The 25,070-nt window shown below is 49.3% G+C and overlaps 1 protein-coding gene across 10 annotated transcripts in view; it reads left to right on the forward strand.

The window, feature by feature from the left end:
* The window catches only part of LOC137307128 (angiopoietin-1-like), a 226,557-nt gene that overhangs the window by 163,253 nt on the left and 38,234 nt on the right, over window positions 1-25,070 (forward strand). For all 10 annotated transcript variants that reach the window (XM_067976496.1, XM_067976462.1, XM_067976515.1 and 7 more), the window contains one exon: window positions 5,318-5,484. In XM_067976496.1, the coding sequence (XP_067832597.1) occupies window positions 5,318-5,484 (167 nt within the window). The remainder of the gene's footprint in view (window positions 1-5,317; window positions 5,485-25,070) is intronic.

Raw genomic sequence — 25,070 nt, forward strand, 5'->3', positions numbered from 1 at the left:
GCCACATGGACTGTAATCTAGTGGAGCAGATCGCTCGCCTGTTATTGAACCTGCCTGATTTTCGTTCCATTGAACTTTCTCTATTATAATGGAGTGGGCAGTGTTAGCATTTACCCGCCTCGGAGTCAGAAGGTACAGTGTTCGAACCCTCGCTCCGGACAGTCCTGGAGAGTGCAGACCAGAGCTCCAGACAGTTCTGGTGAGTGGAGACCTGAACTCCAGACAGTCCCGGGGAGTGGAGACCGGAGCTCCAGACAGTCCCGGCGAGGGGAGACCGGAGCTCCAGACAGTCCCGGCGAGGGGAGACCGGAGCTCCAGACAGTCCCGGCGAGGGGAGACCGGCGCTCCAGACAGTCCTGGCGAGGGGAGACCGGAGCTCCAAACAGTCCCGGCGAGGGGAGACCGGAGCTCCAGACAGTCCCGGCGAGGGGAGACCGGAGCTCCAGACAGTCCCGGGGAGTGGAGACCGGAGCTCCAGACAGTCCCGGGGAGTGGAGACCGGAGCTCCAGACAGTCCCGGCGAGGGGAGACCGGAGCTCCAGACAGTCCCGGCGAGGGGAGACCGGAGCTCCAGACAGTCCCGGCGAGGGGAGACCGGAGCTCCAGACAGTCCCGGGGAGGGGAGACCGGAGCTCCAGACAGTCCCGGCGAGGGGAGACCGGAGCTCCAGACAGTCCCGGGGAGTGGAGACCGGAGCTCCAGACAGTCCCGGGGAGGGGAGACCGGAGCTCCAGACAGTCCCGGCGAGGGGAGACCGGAGCTCCAGACAGTCCCGGGGAGGGGAGACCGGAGCTCCAGACAGTCCCGGGGAGGGGAGACCGGAGCTCCAGACAGTCCCGGGGTGGGGAGACCGGAGCTCCAGACAGTCCCGGCGAGGGGAGACCGGAGCTCCAGACAGTCCCGGCGAGTGGAGACCGGAGCTCCAGACAGTCCCGGCGAGTGGAGACCGGAGTTCCAGACAGTCCCGGCGAGGGGAGACCGGAGCTCCAGACAGTCCCGGGGAGTGGAGACCGGAGCTCCAGACAGTCCCGGCGAGGGGAGACCGGAGCTCCAGACAGTCCCGGCGAAGGGAGACCGGAGCTCCAGACAGTCCCGGGGAGTGGAGACCGGAGCTCCAGACAGTCCCGGCGAGGGGAGACCGGAGCTCCAGACAGTCCCGGCGAGGGGAGACCGGAGCTCCAGACAGTCCCGGGGAGGGGAGACCGGAGCTCCAGACAGTCCCGGGGAGGGGAGACCGGAGCTCCAGACAGTCCTGGGGAGGGGAGACCGGAGCTCCAGACAGTCCTGGGGAGGGGAGACCGGAGCTCCAGACAGTCCTGGGGAGGGAAGACTGGAGCTCCAGACAGTCCCGGGGAGCGGAGACCGGAGCTCCAGACAGTCCTGGGGAGGGGAGACCGGAGCTCCAGACAGTCCTGGGGAGGGGAGACCGGAGCTCCTGTTCTGAATTCTGGATTGACATCCATTGGGATATTCGCATCCAGAGGGTGTGGTGGCCTCTCCCTCATTGTATGGTTTGTGGGAGCCCATAAAACTCTCCCACCGTATAGGACTAACCCCCTATCAGCTGGTATAAAGATGGTTACGGCCATGGAAGGGGCTTTCACGTCGCGGCCCGTCAGACTGTTAATCAGCCTGCGAATCCTCCCACTACTTCACACTGTTCTCCAAGGGAAGAGTGAGGAGATACGAAAACAACAACAACCCAATTATAACATGCCCATGTGCTGTTTATCAGCACGTTTCTGGCTGAATAAGTTGTCTCTAGGGTAGCACGTAAGATTGGAGCGTTGAGGTGAGATTTCTCACATGCGATATAAATGTAAAGAAAATGGCTCAGTGGGAAGGCTGGTCAGAAAAATCTGCGACCAGCTCATCTGGAAATAGAAAGCCTCAGAGTCTGGCTGTAGGTGAAACAAGACAAGAAAGAAAAAGATCATTCCCAAAGATTTCCTCCAAATGCACTTTGAGCAATATTACAATGGCTGCAGTCTGCGTTACTTGATACACCCGACCATTTTAATGATTGCACCACGGAGACTTGCCTTAATGTATATCTAAATTGCTTGCTTTATTTGGGTCAATGTTAGTAATGTAAAATCTTGGCAAGTTTATTCATTAAACACACAGGAAGGGAAATGATATGTAATTTCAGAAAATGATATATTTGTTGCTTTAGTTTAAAAGGTTGGCTAACTTTCTTCAGTGGTGTTGTTGGAAAGTCGAACATGCACTGAAACAAGTTGTTAACAATCTACTCTCTTTAAAGAGAATCGCACAGTGTTTCTTTACCTCACTTTATGTTTTCAAATATTGATCTATGGGACGTTGCTAAGTCTTCTAGTTTTCTTCTTCTCAACATGTGAAGAAACGAGACAACTCATTCCTTCTACTCCTTCCACACCCTGCAGATCACGCTCTGGGATTTTTCTATAACATAGTCCCATAGGAACATAGGTACAAGAAAAGGCCATTCAACCCCTCAAGCCTGTTCCGCCATTCTATTAGATCACGGCTGATTTGTATCTTAGCTCCATTTAACCGCCTTAGTCCCATAACCCTTAATTCCCTTACCTAACAAAAATCTATAAATCGCAGTTTTGAAATTTTCAATTGACCCCCAGCCTCAACAGCTTTATGGGGGAGAGAGTTCCAGAATTTCCACTACCCTTTGTGTGAAGAAGAGCTTCCAGACATTATCCTGAATGGCCCAGCTCTAATTTTAAGGTTATTACCCCTTGTTCTGGAATCCCCCACCAGAGGAAATAGTTTCTCGCTATCTACCCTATCAATTCCTTTAATCATCTTAAACACCTCGATTAGATCACCTCTTAATCTTCTGTACTCAAGGGAATACAAGTCTAGTCTACGCAGCCTGTCCCTTTTTAGGTGGACAGGTCATTAGCCTGACTCATAACCCCTGACCAGGAGAACCGACTAGATGCGATGTGGGAGAGGTCACCACTCAGATGCGAGTTCCCTGCTGGATGTGAACCCAGTATTCAGAGACTGGAACTTTGGTCTCCGTTGGCTGGGACTGTCTGGACTGTCGCTTGAACCCATAAGCTTCTAGCTCAGAGGCAGGAATGTTATCATTGAGCGAGGGAGGGGGTAGCCCAAGGCAGGTGAGGTGAGGGGTGGGGGCCAAGGTTTCCTTGTCGAGTCCAGAGGTGCACTCCACCTCCTGGTCCATAAAGAAACCAACACAAATTAAAGTAAACTTCCCTTCCTGGCCCTCTTTTGGCCCCAGTTCCTCTTCCCGACAGGTTTGGGCCTAGCGGGGAAACAACAGTGGATTTCCCCCACGCAGACCTCAGGCTGAGATTGCAGTCGGGTCCTGATGATGTCATGGGACCCTGATGATGTCATGGAGCCCCGGGGATGTCATGAGGCCTCGATGCTGTCATGGGACCCTGATGATGTCATGGGACCCTGATGATGTCATGGAGCCCTGGGGATGTCATGAGGCCTCGATGCTGTCATGGGGTTCTGATGATATCATGGCCGGGGCCCAATCTGCATTTATAAAGGACCCTGCTGCCTTCCGGCAGGTGTCCTTTTCGTCAGTTCAAAACAGCCGGTTAATATCGGGATCCACAAGAAGGCAGTGGGATCAGACAAGGGTATAGGTTGCACTGGGCACTTTAGCTGCCCACCTGGCTGTTTTTTTTGCCGGTAGGTGGGGGGTTAAAATTCACCCCCCCCCAACCCCGCAGTGTGTCACTGTTGACTCCTATTTTTAAAAGCTCTGCGGTCCCTTTTCTTGTGCAATTTATGCTCGTCAAACTTATCTTGTACAGCTTGACTCGTCAAAAACCAGAAACTGGTCCAAATTGGCATTTTACAGCAAACTGACTTATGTCTACTTGAACTCTGCAGAAAAAAAAAGAAATAAACACTAAGAAATATATTTAACTAAAGTTATATTTTTACAGTTACTCCGGTTAGCAAAAAGCTGCTCTCTCAAGGAACATTCTTTTCTGATCTACTTATTCTAATTAGCTCCCAAATGCTGCATTGTTATTCTCCCACACCACTGTGGTTAACCTTTTTCGATTGAGTTTAATACTGTTATTCTATTGCTTTGGCTTTCATTTTTGTTTACTTTTTCCTTAACCTTGCATCAGAACTCTGCGTTCCTCCACCTCTGTCCCCTTGTGCATCCCCCCCATTCCCTCCCTTTGCCCCACCATTGGCGGCCTTGCCTTCAGCTGTCTAGATCCTGCACTCTGGAATTCCTTCCCTAAACCTCTTCGCCTCTCCACCTTCATCACCTCCTTTTGGACTCTCCTTAAAACACACCTCTTTGACTAAGTTTTTAATCACCTCTCCTAATATCTCTTCTTTGGCTCGCCATCCATCTTTGTCTGATAATCGCTCCTGTGAAGCACCTTGGGTTGTTTTCTACCTTAAAGGTGCTATATAAATGCAAGGTGTTGTTATTTTACAGCACACTGGGATTATTCTCCTTGGAGCAGAAAAGGTTAAGGGGAGATTTAATAGAGGTGTTCAAAATCATGAGGGGTTTTGATAGAGTAAATAAGGAGAAATGGTTTCCACTAGTAGGAGGATTGGTAACCAGAGGACACAGATTTAAGGTAATTGGCAAAAGAACCAGGGGAGAGGTGAGGAGAATTTTTTTTGTGCCGCGAGTTGTAATAATCTGGAATGGTGGAAGCAGATTCAATAATAACTTTCAAAAGGGAATTGGATAAATATTTGAAAAGGAGAAATTTGTAGGGCTATGGGGAAAGAGCAGGGGGGAGTGGGACTAATTGGATAGCTCTTTCAAAGAGCTGGCACAGGCACAATGGTCTGAATGGCCTCATTCTGTGCTGTATGATTCTATACTTCATGGCCAGATTTTAATTGCTCAACAGTACTCGACGAATGACTAATTAAATAGGAAATGTTGGAACTGAGCACCAGTCCAGTCAATATCCAAAAAAGAAAAGGCAGGTTAGCATCTTGGAAAGGATCCCTCATTTTCTTTGTTTCTGATTTCCAGTATTCAGTTTTCCTTTTTTTTTCATAAACACACAGAAACCTTGTTTGGAATCTGGACTATCTTCCATTGCCAAAATGTAGCAGGACATTCCATATCCACAGCCCTTGTGCCAATGTTTCTAATACAGTTGGAGGAAACGTCCTATCAGCATTAGGTGTTGCAAAATCGTTAACGTATTTGCAAAGGATACACATTTATGTCTTTTTGCTGTGTGCAGCGGGGAGAAGAGATCACCCCCACCCGCGCCCCCCCCCCCCCCCGCATCTTTGAGCTGTGGTGTGCACTAATTATTTGGTATCTGCTGTCTCCTAGGGTTTTGGGAATCCATCTGGAGAACACTGGCTTGGCAATGAGATGATTTTCCTTCAGACAAACCAACAGCAGTACTCCCTGAGAATCGATCTGAGAGACTGGGAGGGAAACCAGGCATATTCCTTCTATGAGAAGATTCAGGTGGCAAGTGAAAAGCAAAACTACAGGTAGGGAATGTTTCCGAGTCTGAGCTGGGTCTGGCAGATTAGTTGCTTTCCCCAGTCTTGACATCTTTGGAACATAGGAATTGCTAGACGAAGGAAGGTAGACATCCATTTAGTTCACCTTCCACCATCCTGTAGTCACATGATACAATGATAATGGAGTTGTTGATTAATTATAGCAATCAATCTCTATCAATTAGTCTACAACAGACCCAGACATGAGGCGAGAAAACCCCCCTGTGATGGAGAGCTTTGGGAACCATAGGTCCAAAGTCACCTGTTCCTCCCGATCATGTTCCACTTACCACACGTAATGTCTCAAATTACTCATATACCGTATCCCCAAAATGTTATTTTCTGAAAGAAATCGATCTAATTTGCATTTGAATTGATCCATTAGATCCGTTGGTTTGATTTGATAGAAGAAAACTCTATTTTCTGTCACCTGGTGATGGTCTGAATCTCTGTAATTGTTAATACGACAGAGAGATCAGCATTGCTTGCCAATCAGCAGTGTTTGACTACAGAGTTCTGATCTCCATGTGATCTCCTGGACTGGTTTCGATCGCCTGAGGGGGTCGGAGAGGAATTTTACAGAGTATTTTTTCCCTTAGTGGCCCTGTTTTTTTTCTGGTTTTTGTCTCTGCCAAGAGATTACACAGCTGCAGGGGTGGGTTTGAGGGTAAGAGGTCGGGAGAGGGATTTAGTCATGATGTTCCAGCCATCATGTTGTGTGGGGCAGGCTTGATGGATCAGCTGGTCTGTTTCCTGCCCGTCAATTTTGTACGTTCGGAACTACACAAAGCTTCTGTTCTGTGACCACTTGAGTACATTGGTCAGGTTTTCACATTCCCAGACAGCCCTAGTGCAGTAGAGTTCTCTGTACACTTTCAAGGCTTAATTAGAGGGCAACCACGTCTCCTCAGAAACATTGTTTGTCAAGGTCATAAAGCCATTTTTCTGAGATGGGCAGTGGAGCCCAAACAATGAGATTGGCTCTGAGCCACTCAAATCACAGTTTAAGTCAACCAATGAAAACGTAGCTCGGCTCCAATAGTTTCAATGACTTTTTGCAGAACAGATACCCCTGTCGTTGTCAATAAAGTGAATCCAGTAAGAATGGGTTAAACATTTTGCCGCACTCGCCTTTATAGATTTTGTCTTTTTTTTTTGCCCTAATGTTCGGTTCTGCAGGGTAAGTTTTTGTGGGCCCCTCACCGATTTACATGGACGGGAAATCATGGGCTGCATGCATGAGATTTCCTGCTACACACTACCAGCAGACGAGGCTCTGCACCAAAAGTGCAGACGGAAAAGTTACCTTCTATTAAAAAACAGAGATAAGCACTCGGGTTAGTTCAGATTTCAGGTAACAGCGGAAATTTCAGATCCTTTGAAGCCCAAATCCAATGGTTAATATGATGGTATGAGGTAGTGATGACAGCAGTGCTGATTTTGATTAGGAGGTGGGTGTTGTAAGTCAGGGTAACTTACCCATTCCTGCCTACGGTTAAGTATCACCCTCCATTTCGTACCCCAAAAAATTCTCATCCTTGTTTTCAAATCCCTCCATGGCCTCGCCCCTCCCTATCTCTATAACCTCCTCCAGCCCTGCAACCCTCCGAGAACTCTGCCCTCCTCCAATTCTGGCCTCGTGGGCATCCCCAGTTTTCTTCCTTCCACCATTGGCGACCATGTTTCCAGCTGCCTTGGTCCTAAGCTCTGGAATTCCCTCCCTAAACCTCTCCATAGCTCCACCTCTCCCTTCTCCTTTAAGTTGCTCCTTAAAACTTACCTCTTTGACCAATCTTTTGTTTACCAGTCCTAATGTCTCTTTATATGGCTTGGTGTCAAATTTTGTTTGATAATCACTCCTGTGAAGCGCATTGGGGTGTTTTACTACGTTAAAGGCGCTATATAAACGCAAGTTGTTGTTGTGGCATGACTGAGATTGGCAGCTTGCTTTGTGAGTGTGCAGCACAACCAATTGATACCCCAACAGTTTCATCCACTGCTTAATACTCTAGAAAACTATCCCTGCGAATATGCACATCACCACTTTTCCTGTCTTGCCACAAGTCTTCCACAGCCATGTTGACTGGTTAACGAGAAAGAAACATAACACGCTGAAGTGATCACATTGTTTCAATTAGTCTTCTCACACAGAGATGGCACCAGAGCCTGGAATCGCATCGCCTGTATTAGTGGCAGAAAAAAACTGTTGCTATGAAATTGATCCAAGCGATAACTAATGAGCTGTAAGACATTGCCAAGACCATTAGTGTGACATGTACAATAAAATCTAAGTGTTTGAGCTCCCAGGCTCCCTGGACCTTTCATTGAGTCTCGTTCCAGCTGATTGGCACGTCAGATAGCAGTCATCGCTACGAATTTCCTCTTAAAAAATACATCCTGGCAACTGTTTCCAAAATTCTGAACCCCAATTAATGGAGAAAGATAAATTACTGATCACGTTTTTTAGTGGGGGTGAAAAAGCAATCTGCTGAAGCCAAATAGTTAGAAAGAAGAAATTCTTCCAAGGTATTCGAAGAGCTGATGAGTTTTATTTTCTTCAATTATAGGAAATAATAGGGTTTGGCTCCAGAATCAAGTTCTGTTTTATTCTTCTGGCCTGGGGGCAGACATATGGCAGACCAGAGTTTGAACCTAGACATCTGGCACTTTTCTTTCCGACAATCGAGTCTTCCAGTAGCGTCTGGTAGATACAAGTCTTTGCGTACTGTAATATCGCACTTTCCATCATATTACTCTTGGTGTTTACTTTAAAATGCCTCGAGCACTTGGAAAAGGCTTGACGCGTTCTTAAAGTTGTTATTCTATCACTGCCACGAAAATTCCATTATGTTTAAAAAATTATCAATAAGCATCAAAGACCATTGTTTTAATACAGAATAATAGTAGACCTCACGTGCTCTGGTATACTTTCTCTTCATTGGTTAGACCTTGATTGTGCGCCTTTTCCCTTTGTTCATGCATAATATATTAAAAATCTTATGTCTGCGCGCACTTCCTGTCAGTGCCACTTGACTTCCTGTTGTCACGTTTCTGTCATACTTTTTGTGTCAACATTTTCCAATATAAATTACTATGTCAACATTTATAATGGAAAACGCTCATTGTGCAACCTGCCCACTGGGTTGAACTATTTTCCCACTGGGTTGAACTATTTTCCCACGGGGTTGAACTATTTTCCCACTGGGTTGGACAATTTATCCCACGGGGTTGAACTATTTTCTCACTGGGTTGAACTATTTTCTCACTGGGTTGAACTATTTTCCCACTGGGTTGGACAATTTATCCCACGGGGTTGAACTATTTTCTCACTGGGTTGAACTATTTTCCCACTGGGTTGAACTATTTTCCCACTGGGTTGGACAATTTATCCCACTGGGTTGAACTATTTTCCCACTGGGTTGGACAATTTATCCCACGGGGTTGAACTATTTTCCCACTGGGTTGGACAATTTATCCCACGGAGTTGAACTATTTTCCCACGGAGTTGAACTATTTTCCCACGGGGTTGAACTATTTTCCCACTGGGTTGGACAATTTATCCCACAGGGTTGAACTATTTTCTCACTGGGTTGAACTATTTTCCCACTGGGTTGGACAATTTATCCCACGGGGTTGAACTATTTTCCCACTGGGTTGAACTATTTTCCCACTGGGTTGAACTATTTTCCCACTGGGTTGAACTATTTTCCCACTGGGTTCCCAGAGTTTTCTCCGAATGCTTTCTGAAATGCTTTCATTTTTCTCATGTATTGAAATGCATCATTGAACTATTTGCAGCTGACGATATTGGGATGAAAATAAAGCGCAGTTCTTTTAGCTGTTTTTACATTCTCAAAAAAAATATGGCAAGCGGTTTTTCCATGAAGTCAGTGAAACCTAGATTTCCTCTGTGTGTTATTTTAAGTCCAGCGTTTAACCCTTTGTAAACGGATTACTGCTGGCACTAAGAAAACACTAGATGAAAAGACAAGGGGCGAAAAATTGGATAAGGGTCCGTTCTGGGCGATGCGCAGGCAGCACGTGAACTTCGTGCTGCCTGATACTTACCATGAAATCTCCGTGCAGCAAGCACGGCCCTCGGCGAATGAGGAAGTTGGAAATGGGGCGTGGACAGCGCATGTCATCAGCTGCCTGCACTACTTAAAGGTGCAGGCACATTTCCAATGGCAGATACACAGCCAAGTAGGAGAAAGGAGAATGGCATCATGAATAGCTGCACCAGCAAGTGAGCGGGCACCAAGATTCTCGGACGATGCTCTGGACCAAAGGAGGGCAGGCATGTACCTGCAGGTTGGCCGGAGACCATCTAGACTACAGTTGCGTAGGCATTGGCAGGCTGTGGCGCAGGAAGTGAATGCGAGGAGCATTGCACCATGCACATGGGTGCAGAGCCGCAAGAAATTTAATGATTTGACACGAGTGGTCAAGGTGAGTGAATCCAAGTGTCAAGTGGCACATCCTACCAACTGTACCAATACTCCATGCACGATACCTCCCATCACCCACCCACCCACCAATAAACACTGCCCATCCATATGCAATGCAGCATCTCACCCGCACATTGCACACACTTGCAGGCCACACAACCACCACTCAAGTCACACAAACTGGCAGCTATTTGACCATGACAGGCACATCACCGACACACCTTGCAGGACACTCACTGACACACTGTCTTCTGTCTTGCAGGAGGAGGTGGCGTATAACACCCGCCAGCAGGAGGGACCTGAGGATGGACGGGCACGTCTACACACCCTCACCCTCCTAGAGGAGACAGTGCTGCGGATCATTGGGCGGGCTGTCGCTGCAGCTGTTACAACGTGCCGTGCTGGAGATCCCGATCAAAGGGGTCTCTGCATATCTAATGATCCTTCTCCTTTTCCACATCTCCCTCCTCCCATCATCTTTTCTGACTCACGTGCTGCACATGCTGCCAGCAAGCACCTCTTGCTCCTCTCCCCACTCCACAACGCAACCTGTTTCCCTTTGTCATTGCAGATACCCAAGAACACGTGGCGACACCCGAGAAGGAGGGGGACGCTGAAGCCACACCGTCACTCGATCTGACACTTGCTTCCACCAGCTCAGAGACTGACACTGCGCGTCCTTTAGAGGTTAGGTTAGAGGAGGGATCTGCACGTGGTGAGACACCGAGCACGAGTGTGCAGGAGCCGGGGCGGAGGGAACGGATACCACAGAAGCCAACTCGCTGAAGGGTGAGGTCGCTCACTAGTTCTGCTGCAGAGGAATCAGATGAGGACTTTGATGGGCCAAGCTACAGAAGATGGCTGATGGGGCATATACCAACAAAGCTTGGGGCACTGGAAAGCCTGCCAGAAAGCCTGCGCATAATGAAAAGGGGCATGGAGGAGAGCTTGGAGCCCATCCTTTCCAACATGGAACGGGTGGTCACCTCCATCAGCGCACCCTTGGAACCCACCATGATCCAGCGTCTGATGACTGATGTCACAGCATCCATTGCAGCACAAACATCTGCCATCCAAGGTCTGACTGCTGCATTTGCAGCTCAGACTGCTGCATTGGAAGCTCAGACTGCTGCTATCATGGCTCTGGGGACCACTGTGGAACGGGGCTTCCAGATCATACCAGCAGTCCAGCAATCCGTTCTCCAGCTGATCACCAGGAGTGCTGAGGCGCCACCCCGGGAGAGTGGCAGTGGCGCCATGGCAGTCGGACCTGCTGTCCTCTCTCAGGACGACAGCATTCCTGCTCCCACCCCTGCCACTCCGCCAGTGCCCATGTTGTTGCCTGTCAGCCAGCCAGGCCACACCGCTGCAGCCCATGCTGAGATGGTGCAGTCTGAAGCCAGGCCCTCCAGGCCCAGAGCTGCGCGAGGTCGTCCTCCAAGGCCATCTGGACATTCCTCTATTGAAAGCCAGCAGCCTCCCACCACCCATGCTCCAGTCACTGGAGAAGCACCTCGTAGGAGCACTAGGATAGGTAAAGGCACAAGAACAATAGGCACCAAGGGAATGCACGAGGGTGAATAGTTCTGTTATGTTTGCATATTTTCATTTATTAATCCATAAATGAGAGTTTGATTTTGCATTTGGTGGTGGTTTTTATTCATGCAATGAGCTGAGAGGGACACCAATGTGTAATCTGATGGAGGGTGATTTGATATTGTCTTGTGGGAGGGGAATGCGGCACTGTTGGTGAGTTGGGGGATGTAGTTCCAATTATTGATAGCGGGCACGGATCAGGCGAGCACGCACAGCCCTTACAGACAAGGCGTGTGGTTCCTGTTGCGAGCTTGCGTCTTCCTCCACCTCCTCTTCCGGCTCCTTCCCCTCCTCCTGCTCCTGCTCAGCCTCTTCCAACTCCTGCTCCTCCGCCTCTTCCTCCTCAGCCTCCTCCTCCTCCACCTTTGGCTCAGGATCTTCTGCAGTCATTGGTGGCAAAGGCTGCTCCCTCATGATGGCGAGGTTGTGCACCATGCAGCAGACCACCACGAATCTGCCCACCCACTCAGGGGAGTACTGCAGGGCTCCTCCAGACTGCTCCAGGCAGTGGAAGCGTTGTTTGAGGAGGCCTATGGTGTGCTCCACGATGTTGTGTGTGGCAGCATGACTCTCATTATAGGCCTGCTGTGCACCTGTGCGTGGATTCCTGACCGGTGTCATGAGCCACGTCATGAGGGGATAGCCCTTGTCTCCCAGTAGCCAGCCTTTAACTTGCCGAGTCGGATGAAAGATAGCTGGCACATTGGATTGCTGCATGACGAAGGCGTCATGACTGGGTAGCGGACATCGACCTCCATGATTCGTTGCGTGTGGTCGCACACCAGATGCACTTTGAGGGAGTGGAAGCCCTTTCAGTTGACGAAGACGGCTGAGTTAATGTGCGGGGCACGCAGGGCAATATGTGTGCAGTCCATGGCACCCTGCACCATGGGGAAGCCAGCAATGTGGGCGAACCCCCGTGCTCGCTCGTTCTGATTGTCTCTGTCGAGAGGAAAGGTGATGAACCTGTTCCTCATGTGGTACAGTGTGTCTGTGACCTCCCTTATGCAGCAGTGCACTGCATACTGCGAGATGTTGCACATGTCGCCAGCAGAGGCCTGAAATGATCCTGAGCCGTAGAAATTCAGCACCACGGTGAACTCCACAGCCACAGGCAATGCTGTCCTCACCCTGCTCTGAGGCTGCAGTTGTGGCCGCACCAGTTGACAGATCTCGGTGACGGCTTCCTTGGTGAACCTCAGGCATTGGATGCAATCCTCCTCGGTCATGTTGAGGTAAGAGAATTGATCCCTGAAGGCCCTCATTGGGTAGGGCCTCCTGCTCAGCGCCCTGCGCATCCTCGTCCTCCGTCTCCTCGCAGCTTGACCTGTTGGACGTGGCCTCTCTGCATGCTCCCAGTCATGCTCACTGCCCAATGGGAGCACTAGCAGACCGCCCACGGTTGGCAGGAATGTTGTTCCACCAGGGTTGTAACTTTCCGACCTGTAAGGCAGTACCTGCCAAAGCACTCTCAGAAGTAGTGTAGGAGCTCCCAATAAGAATAGGGAGCTTCAAAAAACACTCCCTACTCCTCCAGCAGCCAGAAGCAATAATCCAGCAACTAACCTGCAGCACCTGCATGGCCCTTTAAATGGCGCTGGTCAGGGGGTCCTTCAGGCACTGTTAGAAACATTTAGATGGTCGGGATAAAACTGTGCGTTGAGTTGAGTGTTAAGGTCCAAAATTGTGTCTATCACTTTAAATCAGCGTTGCACACTGATTGCAGCCATTTTCTCCCTACTTTACATGCTTCCAGCGTTCAGGATTACCTATACCAAGATGGCATCTGACGCACGTCACGCAGGAAACGTGCGTGCGCATCCAAGACGCCATCTTGGATGTCGGAGGGGCTGTGTAGCGCCGAAATATCGGGCGCTACACAGCCCAATTTTGCGCCCAAGGTTTTTACCACCTCTTGACACTTGTACCCAGAGTCACTCCGGGAGATTCAAGGTGAGCATCGCTCTTAGGGTCTGTAGTATTTGATCTGTTGGCAGTATGGACCCTCAACACTTCCTTTCAGCTACAGAGAAAGATGGGCCTTTACTGGGTCAAAATAAATTTCCAAAGATATGAGGAGAAATTTTTTTACACAGCGAGTTGTTATGATCTGGAATGCACTGCCTGAAAGGATGGTCGAAGCAGATTCAATAGATAAATACTTGAAAAGGAAAGGTTTTCAGGGCTATGGAGAAAGAGCAGGGGTGTACACGACTAATTGGATAGCTCTTTTAAAGAGCCGGTACAGGCATGATGGGCCGAATGGCCTCCTTCTGTGCTGTACCATTCTATGATTCCACATTGCCATTCCCGATCACGTGCCAAGGATTGAAAACTGATTCCAGTGAATTTTCACTCCGTGGCCTGTGGTTGTGTTAAGCAGGTCTCTGTATGACACCCAGAGAGGAGACTGGTTGGGCAAAATCGGGGTAGGGTGACGTTATTAGATCAAGCTTTACCTGAGGGTAGAGTTGCCTTCGTGCTTGTGGACAAAAAACAGCACAGGATGTGTTGATGAATTTAATTCTGTTTGTATTCAGGCAGCAAACCATCCATCAAAGCCTGTTCACTCATCCATTACCAAACACTATTTCATTTTACACCCAATGATTTACATGTCAGCCTTGGCTCAGTGGGTAGCATTCTCCCCTCTGAGTTTGAAGGTTGTAGGTTCAAGACCCCCTCCAGAGACTTAAGCACATGATCCAGGCTGACCCTCCCAGTGCAGTACTGAGGGAGTGCTGCCCTGTTGGAGGTGCTGTCTTTTGGATGAGATGTTAAATGTCTGCTCTCACAGGTGGATGTAAAAGATCCTATGACATTATTTCAAAGAAGAGCAGAAGAGTTCTCTGTGATGTCCTGGCTGCTATTTATCCCTCAATCATCATTAAAACAGATTAACTGTTTGTGGGACCTTGCTGTGTGCAAATTGGATGCTGTGTTTCCTACATAACAACAGTGACTAAACGTCAAAAAGTACTTAATTGGCCGTAAAGTGCTTTGGGTCGTGAAAGGTGCTATATAAATGCAAGGCTTTCTTTCTGTCAAATTTGACAGCATTATATTTCAAAAGTATGCTTTTTGTGGAAATTGTATACATAGAGATAATTTTTTGGGTATCCTCTGTATTCTTATTTTTGTTGGACTCAAGGAGCTCTGTTATCTCCATTCCAATTTTGAAACAAAACTCAATATGGCAGCTGTTCAGGAAAGAGCCTTCGCGCTAAGGAATGTGCAGAGCAAAACCGTTTGTTTATTTAGCTGCGTTGGGCAGTGTGTATCCTCCTAACAGGTAACTTTATTTTACTCGAGACTCGTTTTTATTAAAACTTCTTTGTTGCCAAAGGATTTGGGGGGAAATAATTAAAAGCTCATCCCGCTGGCATGGAAACATGAAAGCTCCTGACTTATTTTCCTTCATCACTTTTACTGAGAAATCCCTTCTGTGCTGAACAAGCCTGCTGATAGGAGGTTTAAGGCTGGAATACTTTGAAAACAATCGGCAGCCCCATGTTGATTGTGTATTATTCTTGTGTTGAGCTTGTTTTATAATTCATTAAAAATATACAAAATTATAAATAATAAGGTTGAAAGCTATTTTGTATACAATAGCAATCTGCAGTCCCTGCCATCTTGCAGACTGATTGACTGGTTGACGTCTTCAGGCTAATTCTGGCTGCCACCTCTTGAAAATCCAAATGCTGCAATTTTGTGAGAACACCATCACCTTCAAGTTCCCCTCCGAGTCTCACACCCCATCCCAACTTGGAAATATATCGGCCATTGCTTCATCGTCGCTGGGTCAAAATCCTGGAACTCCCTTCCTAACAGCACTGTGGGAGAACCTTCACCACACAGACTGCAGCGGTTCAAGAAGGCGGCTCACCATCACCTTCTCAAGGGCAATTAGGGATGGGCAATAAATGCCCTTGCCAGTGATGCCCACATCCCGAGAATTAATATTTTTTTAAAAATCAGTATTACTACTGCTGTCCACACTCTCCCCCTTCTCATCATTGTTCTGCTGGGATGGCTCCTTCTATCTAGAGAAATGGTTTCAGTGGAAGGCTCCGTGTTTACGATCCCTCTCAGAAAAAGTGTGGACCCCAGGTGGAGACAGTTTCCTGGCACTGTGGTACACAGTAAATACCAACACCATTGTACTGATGTTCCTGCTAGAATGAAATTACTTTTCATGCATACTTTCACTGTTGTAAGTCCCTGTTTCATGACGGAGCTGGTTTCTAAGCTCTTTCTGCACTTCTCAGTCACACAGTGCACAGGGTGAGCCCTTCCAAGTTGGATTAACTGTCTTTTTCATTTTTAATGGCTTTATTTTCATTAAGTTTCTGTTCTCAACTTGCACAACAGGGGCAGACGTATCAATGCACATGGAATGCTGTTCTGAGTTTCTCTCAGAAAACAAGGTTTGGGAAGGAGAGACCTGATGCCTAGTTCGTGGAGCTCATAATGTCTACACTTCCATTCAGTTCTAGGCACTCTGATGAAGATGAATTCATGATACCATTCACCTGATGGTATTGCCTGAGAGTCCTATATCAAGAGATTTTCTTGAATAAGTTTCCTGTGGAGCGTGAATTCTTTACTGTTTTCGCGAGCTCCCCCCAGCATTTTAAGGTTCATTAACATTTTGCAAGCTCCTGCGCAAACGGCCTCTATTTTCCGATTGGTGCCGTTATTAAGATGAGTGGGTTATCACGGGTGATAAAACAGTGCTGATTTGGGAAAATATGAGCTTGCCAAAAATTCTGTGAAGCGTTCAACACAGTTGAGAAGAGAAACAAGTAAAAATAAAACCATAATGAAATCTGACCTGTCACAAGAAGCAAGGCCAAAGCAAGGCTTCTAACAATCATGCTGCAATGGGGCACCCCGTGGTGTGCCTTGTTTCCCTCACCCTTCAGCGCAAAAATGTTTGCACCATAATTTGCTGGAAATGGGAGCTGATAACAGCGTGGTGAGGGCAATGGGACATCTGGGACCTCAGTGAATCCCAGGACCAACAGTCTATCTACTTAACCAATGAGATATAAGGATTGAGAAATAAACAGATGAACGATGGAGAAGGAAACGGTGAATTAAAGTCAAATCAGGTACAGAAAGGGAAATAAAGACAGGGAAACATAGAAACATAGAAAAAAGGAGCAGGAGTAGGCCATTTGGCCCTTCGAGCCTGCTCCGCCATTCAATATGATCATGGCTGATCCTCTATCTCAATACCATATTCCCGCTCTCTCTCCATACCCCTTGATGCCTTTTGTGTCTAGAAATCTATCTAGCTCCTTCTTAAATATATTCAGTGACTTGGCCTCCACAGCCTTCTGTGGTAGAGAATTCCACAGGTTCACCACCCTCTGAGTGAAGAAATTTCTCCTCATCTCAGTCCTAAATGTCCTACCCTGTATTCTGAGACTGTGTCCCTCGTTCTGGACCCCCCAGCCAGGGGAAACATCCTCCCTGCATCCAGTCTGTCTAGCCCTGTCAGAATTTTATATGTTTCAATGAGATCCCCTCTCATTCTTCCATACTCGAGTGAGTACAGGCCGAGTCGACCCAATCTCTCCTCATACGACAGTCCTGCCATCCCAGGAATCAGTCTGGTGAACCTTTGCTGCACTCCCTCTAAGGCAAGTATATCCTTTCTTAGGTAAGGAGTCCTAAACTACACACAGTACTCCAGGTGTGGTCTCACCAAGGCCCTGTATAACTGCAGTAAGACATTCTTGCTCCTGTACTCAAATCCTCTTGCAATGAAAGCCAACATATCATTTGCCTTCCTAACTGCTTGCTGCACCTGCATGTTTGCTTTTAGTGACCGGTGTACAAGGACACCCAGGTTCCTTTGCACATCAACAGTTCCCTGCCTTTCTGTTTTTCCTTCCGAAGTGGATAACTTCACATTTATCCACATTATATTCCATCTGCCATGTATTTGCCCACTCACTCAACTTGACCAAATCGCCTTGAAGCCTCTTTGCATCCTCCTCACAACTCACGATCCCACCTAGTTTTGTGTCGTCAGCAAACTTGAAAACATTACATTTGGTTCCCTCATCCAAATCATTGATCTATATTGTGAATAGCTGGGGCCCAAGCACTGATCCCTTGGTACCCCACTAGTCACCGTCTGCCACACCGATAGAGACCCATTTATTCCTATTCTCTGTTTCCTGTCTGTTAACCAATTTTCGATCCATGCCAGTATATTACCACCAATCCCATGTGCTTTAATTTTGCACACTAACCTGTTATGTGGGACTTTATCAAAGGCCTTCTGAAAATCCAAATAAACCACATGTACTGGTTCTCCCTTATCTATTCTACCAGTTACATCCTCAAAAAACTCCAGTAGGTTTGTCAAACATGATTTCCCTTTCATAAATCCATGTTGACTTTATCTAATCCTGTTGATATTTTCTAAGTGTTCTGTTATCACATCCTTTATAATAGACTCTAGCATTTTCCCTACTACTGATGTTAGGCTAACCGGTCTGTAGTTCCCTGTTTTCTCTCTCCCTCCTTTTTTAAATAGTGGGGTTACATTTGCCACCCTCCAATCTGCAGGAACTGTTCCATAATCTATAGAACTTTGGAAGATGACAACTAATGCATCCACTATTTCCATGGCTACCTCTTTTAATACTCTGGGATACAGATAATCAAGAAAGATTGGATTAAGGGAGAGAGAAAAGAAACAGAAAAGTAAGAAAAAAAATTTAAAATTAAAAATTTGAAATGTTTTAAATCTCTAAGAAGGTTTATTGGCATTACATTAACAATTATCACATCATTAAAAAGGGTACTTACACTATTAATTATGAACCCTAATTTTCTGTGGTGAATTTACTGGGGAATTAATGTGCAAATCCAGCAAGTTCTTAAAACTAACGGGGAGGTTGAGGGCGAGATGCCGTTTGTGTGAAGCAAACGGAGGAGCGGAGTAAATCGAGCACCAAGTTCTGGAGATTCACAACTCACGGCATATCTCCTAATCCCCTGAACTCGCTGGCTGATTTGCGCATTAATAACGATGTGCGTTGTGAACACATTGTTAGTTTTCCAATGTCCTATGAATGAGGTGGTATTTCTAGTGCAAGCCTGATTTACCGTGATGTATTTTTAAGCCTTGAATGCTTAAATTGGAAAGCAAAACACATTTTTTTTACATGCTCTTTCCCACTGGAGCTTTCCTATTTGTATCTCATAAAAGAAAAAATGCCTGTAAAACGAAATAAAAGTGGTCGAGAGCCTTTCCCTCCTTAACACGGTATCACCATCGTGTTTTAAAAGCACACAAAGGTCAGATAAAAGGTAACCCGGTCAGTGTGGCACCAGCAAGGTCTACACAGAAGCCCAAGGCACTCAATGAACCATTCGATTGTGTGCGACTGTTTATCAGACACAATTGACGCCAAGGGAGTTGAAATATGTTTGGACAGTCCGATTGTATATTTTGTTGGAAGTCTTAATCCAACATTTCTCGTTTTGGCACTTGTTTTTTTTGGGGGGGAAATTTTCATGAAGGAACTGAGGCTCAATTAGCTGCAAAAAGAAATGAATTCTACATGAACTAAATATCAACTCTGCAGTTCCCCAGCGCTGCTGTGTGAATTAACAAACCTCGCACGTATAGATAAGGAGCGGAATAAAATGGTGTCTCTTAATCCCATTTTTAAGCTAATGAACTTCTTTCAGTTGGGTCGGAGGTCAGCATTGTGGGCCTTGTGTAGTCGTGTCAGGGAACACTGCTCTTTGACCTGTGATCTCAGGATCACAGGGCCAATCACTAGAGAACTGCACTCTGAAGAAGTTCAACCAAACTTCAAATCCGATGGTGTGAGCAACACCATAGTTGTTTCAGAGAATTTTTTTTTGAAAACTACCCATGTTAATGTTACTTTCTCCTCTTTTCCCTATTGGATTTCCCTTTGTGTCGTGCACTGTGCATAGTTGCGGGGATAAGGAGAAGACCTGCTCCCAGGAGAAAAATTGCACGGCTATGGGGAAAGAACAGGGCTGTGGGACTACTTGGATAACTCTTTCAAAGAGCCGGCATAGGCACGATGGGCCGAATGGTCTCCTTCTGTGCTATATGATTCTATGCTTCTATGACTTCTCTGAAACCAGCTTCAGTGAGGCACATGAGAGAGGCGGGGGATAACAACCTCTAGGGTCTTTCCCCTTACTCTCCAAAGGAATGAAGAGCCTTCCAACACTTCCGTATTGGAGCAAGAGTCTCGCAGGAGATTGTAATCTTCTGCCTTCAGCCTCAGGATTGTCCTGTCATTTTAATGGAGCTCTTTCATCTGTCCTGTGCGTGCTGGGATAGCAGTACGTCCATGGGTCTGTCTCGGTTCCTCTTAGTCTCCAATGAGAGAAGCAAAAGTGGACCGTAAATCCCACAACTGAGTAGACCAAAGAGAAAGAATTAAGACGGCGAAAGAAAGGTGAGAGAGAGAATGAAATAAAAATATATTAACACCATTTTTATACTGCACTGAAGGACACAATAATGGGTCTATTTTCAAAGGTACGCAAGCAGAAACTCCCGTTTCCACTGCTTGCCTGCATTGTTGTGAAGTTCAATGCTCTGCCTACACACTCAAACAGCAACGAATTGCATTTATATAGCGCCTTTAACATAGTAAAACATCCCAATGTGCTTCACAGCTGTGATTATCAAACAAAATATGACACCGAGCCACATAAGAAGATATTAGGACAGGTGACCAAAAGCTTGGTCAAACAGGTAGGTTTTAAGGAGCATCTTAAAGGAGGTAGAGAGGCGGAGAGGTTTAGGGAGGGAATTCCAGAGCTTAGGGCCTAGAGAGCTGAAGGCAAGGCCGCCAATGGTGGGGTGAAAGAAAACACATAGAGCGTGCTGGAGACGCTCCTGCAGCCTCCCACTGCACTAAGCAACCTGAAGAAGGTCAAATGGGGTTTGGTTTTCTTCTTATTTGTGATTGTCATAACTTGAGCAGTTCATTTTCCGCTGCAGAAATCGCCACAGGATTAGCTGTCTGTCCTCGACATTCTCGAGCTAGACGTCAGTTTCTGCTTTCAGTTCCGGGCACCGCACCTCAGGGAAAGATATCTTGGCCTTGGAGGGGGTGCAGCGCAGATTCACCAGAATGATACAGGGGCTAAAAGAGTTAAATTATGAGGACTGGTTGCGTAAACTTGGGTTCCCTCCAGATTCTTGATTCCCTTCCTAAGTGCAGGTTCTGCCTAACTGAGCAACAGGTCCCAGCCCCTCACTAACCACAGCTGTGGTGACCTCCCCCGGACCAGCATTGAAGGGGAGGAGCCATGGGGAAAACATTGCACCAATGTTGTCCCTGCGCCCTCCCCCCAACCACCTCCGCTTAGCACCAGTGTTCAGCTCCCTCCTCCTCCCAATGAGAGGAATTTCGAGGACTGGTGGAGAGAAGCCGCTCCTACACAAGAAGGGTGTGATTGACCTGGGAGAATCGAGATATAGCTCAGTAATCGCCCTTCCCAGGGCAGGGGAGAGAGGAGCGGAGCAGAGCTGCATCTCACCATTCCCTCTCCCCATACAAAATGAAAATCTCTAGCCACTCTTCACAGCCTTTGCTCTTCCCATTCTCCTCACCCATTCCCCTCCTTCTTTTCCCCTCCTTTCCTCTCCCCTCCCCTCCCTCTCCTCTCCTCTCTCCTCCTCTCCCCTCCCCTCTCCTCTTCCCTCCCCTCCTTCTTTTCCCCTCCTTTCCTCTCCCCTCCTCTCCCTTCTCCTCTTCTCTCTCCTTTCTCCTCTCCCCTCCCCTTTCCTCTCCTCTTCCCTCCCATTCACCCTCCTCTCTCCTCCTCCCCTCCTTTCCTCTCCCCTCCCCTCTTGCCTCCCCACTCTCCTCTCCTCTCTCCTCTCCTCTCCCCTTTCCTCTCCTCTTCCCTCCCCTCCCCTGTCCTCTCTCCTCCTCCCCTCTCTCCTCCCCTCTTGCCTCCCTTCTCTCCTCCCCTCTCCTCTCCTCTTCTTCCCTCTCCCCTCCCCTCTCTCCTCTCCTGTCCCTCCTCCCCCTGCCTGGGTCTTTTTATCCCCCTCCCTCTAACCCTGTGTGCCCAGAATCCTGCACTTGTTCATGACTCCCCCATGTGCGATGCCATGGGAGACCAGCTAGTTATTTTTTTTAAATGTGAATGTAGAGTACAGTACTTCTTAAATGATTTAGTTGCAGTCGAAAGTTGACCGAATCAGAAATGTGAAAGGATGTAAAATCTTAACCACTTGAGAGGTGATTTCTTTTTCTAAAGGTGGCTGTATTTATAGTTCTAGATATTTACCTATCATTAATCATCCATTCTGATCCAGTTATGAGTTGGGCTGAGATTTCGGGTGGATAGTTGTTTGACAGCCATATGCTCTTTATGTAGAACAGACCACGACTGGTCTCCTGTGATCCCTTCACAAGTTTTCTTTGCTGATCCAATCTCACTCCAGTGGAGAAGCATTTGGGCCTTAACCATTTTCCACCACACGCCGTTTATCATTGAGTTCTTGTGTGGTTCCCGGCTCAGTCGGGCTGTTATCATTGTTCGCTCTGCGCCAGGAGACAGCTCTGCTTTTACGAACGGGGACAGATGAGTTTCTCCCAAGTACATGACGACATTTCTCATTTTATATATACCAGGAACCCGATAATCGGGACCTGTTGGGCATATATATATATAAATATAAATTTAATATAAGTTTATAAATAGAAGATAGTCACCAATAAATCCAATAGGGAATTCAGGAGAAACTTCTTTATTCAGAGATTGGTTAGAATGTGGAACTTGCTACCACAAGGAGTGGTTGAGATGAATAGCTTTGATGCATTTAAAGGAGAGCTAGATAAACACATGAGGGAGAAAGGAATAGAAGGATATGTTGATAGGATTAGATGAAGTAGGGAGGGAGGAGGCTTGTGTGGAGCATAAACATAGACCAGTTGGGCCGAATGGCCTGTTTCTGTGCTGTAAATTCTATGTAATATGTAATTTTCAAATTTGCCCATAGTCTGAAAAATTACTGACAAAAATAGACCCGAAACAAGTTAGTGAATTTTAAAGGGAATCAAAACTCAAACAACATCACGGGGTAAACTTTAACCCCATGAATGGGGTTGGGGGCGGGCGGGAAGGAAAAATTGTAAAAATAAAGCCCAACCCCAACCCGCCTCCAACCCGTCCACTTCTGATTTTAATGGAGGCGGGTCAAGGGGCGGGCGACCAACCCGCTCTCAGGAGGTGGGTCGAGGGGCGGGTGACCAACCCGCTCTCAGGAGGTGGGTCGAGGGGCGGGCGAGCAACCCGCTCTCAGGAGGTGGGTCGAGGGGCGGGCGACCAACCCGCTCTCAGGAGGTGGGTCGAGGGGCGGGTGACCAACCCGCTCTCAGGGGGTGGGTCGAGGGGCGGGCGACCAACCCGCTCTCAGGAGGTGGGTCGAGGGGCGGGTGACCAACCCGCTCTCAGGGGGTGGGTCGAGGGGCGGGCGACCAACCCGCTCTCAGGGGGTGGGTCGAGGGGCGGGTGACCAACCCGCTCTCAGGGGGTGGGTCGAGGGGCGGGCGACCAACCCGCTCTCAGGAGGTGGGTCGAGGGGCGGGTGACCAACCCGCTCTCAGGAGGTGGGTCGAGGGGCGGGTGACCAACCCGCTCTCAGGGGGTGGGTCGAGGGGCGGGCGACCAACGCGCTCTCAGGAGGTGGGTCGAGGGGCGGGCGACCAACCCGCTCTCAGGGGGTGGGTCGAGGGGCGGGTGACCAACCCGCTCTCAGGGGGTGGGTCGAGGGGCGGGTGACCAACCCGCTCTCAGGAGGTGGGTCGAGGGGCGGGTGACCAACCCGCTCTCAGGAGGTGGGTCGAGGGGCGGGTGACCAACCCGCTCTCAGGAGGTGGGTCGAGGGGCGGGTGACCAACCCGCTCTCAGGAGGTGGGTCGAGGGGCGGGTGACCAACCCGCTCTCAGGGGGTGGGTCGAGGGGCGGGTGACCAACCCGCTCTCAGGGGGTGGGTCGAGGGGCGGGCGACCAACCCGCTCTCAGGAGGTGGGTCGAGGGGCGGGTGACCAACCCGCTCTCAGGGGGTGGGTCGAGGGGCGGGTGACCAACCCGCTCTCAGGGGGTGGGTCGAGGGGCGGGTGACCAACCCGCTCTCAGGGGGTGGGTCGAGGGGCGGGTGACCAACCCGCTCTCAGGAGGTGGGTCGAGGGGCGGGTGACCAACCCGCTCTCAGGAGGTGGGTCGAGGGGCGGGTGACCAACCCGCTCTCAGGGGGTGGGTCGAGGGGCGGGTGACCAACCCGCTCTCAGGAGGTGGGTCGAGGGGCGGGTGACCAACCCGCTCTCAGGGGGTGGGTCGAGGGGCGGGTGACCAACCCGCTCTCAGGGGGTGGGTCGAGAGGCGGGTGACCAACCCGCTCTCAGGAGGTGGGTCGAGGGGCGGGTGACCAACCCGCTCTCAGGGGGTGGGTCGAGGGGCGGGTGACCAACCCGCTCTCAGGGGGTGGGTCGAGGGGCGGGCGACCAACCCGCTCTCAGGGGGTGGGTCGAGGGGCGGGCGACCAACCCGCTCTCAGGAGGTGGGTCGAGGGGCGGGCGACCAACCCGCTCTCAGGGGGTGGGTCGAGGGGCGGGTGACCAACCCGCTCTCAGGAGGTGGGTCGAGGGGCGGGCGACCAACCCGCTCTCAGGGGGTGGGTCGAGGGGCGGGCGACCAACCCGCTCTCAGGAGGTGGGTCGAGGGGCGGGCGACCAACCCGCTCTCAGGAGGTGGGTCGAGGGGCGGGTGACCAACCCGCTCTCAGGAGGTGGGTCGAGGGGCGGGTGACCAACCCGCTCTCAGGGGGTGGGTCGAGGGGCGGGCGACCAACCCGCTCTCAGGAGGTGGGTCGAGGGGCGGGCGACCAACCCGCTCTCAGGAGGTGGGTCGAGGGGCGGGCGACCAACCCGCTCTCAGGGGGTGGGTCGAGGGGCGGGTGACCAACCCGCTCTCAGGGGGTGGGTCGAGGGGCGGGTGACCAACCCGCTCTCAGGAGGTGGGTCGAGGGGCGGGTGACCAACCCGCTCTCAGGGGGTGGGTCGAGGGGCGGGCGACCAACCCGCTCTCAGGAGGTGGGCCGGTCAGTGAAATCTTTTAAGGAGGCTGCAAGCCTCCATTTTAATAGGTTTTTTATTTTAAAGCCCCTGGGGGCCGGGATTCCCGAGCCTTCTGCTTCACGCCACGTAAGAGGAGGTGAGAAGACCCAGATCAACAGGTGAGTGCCTTTATTGCACTGCTTGGGGCCAGGAGGAGCAGGAGTGTTTCCTCCAGGCCCAACAAGCCTACCTACCGCTAATCCCACACAGGTGATCGACTGATCCCTCCGCCCCATGTCTGAACTCCCCCACAATCTCCGACACCCCCCATGTCCAACACCCCCCAATGTCTCCGACACCCCCCACGATCTCCGACCTCCCCTGATGTCTGACCCCCCCCCCCCGCCGATGTCCAACTCCCCACAATATCTGACCCCCC

This window comes from Heptranchias perlo, chromosome 3, assembly GCF_035084215.1.
Source record: "Heptranchias perlo isolate sHepPer1 chromosome 3, sHepPer1.hap1, whole genome shotgun sequence".
In the NCBI taxonomy this organism is placed as follows: Eukaryota; Metazoa; Chordata; class Chondrichthyes; order Hexanchiformes; family Hexanchidae; genus Heptranchias; species Heptranchias perlo.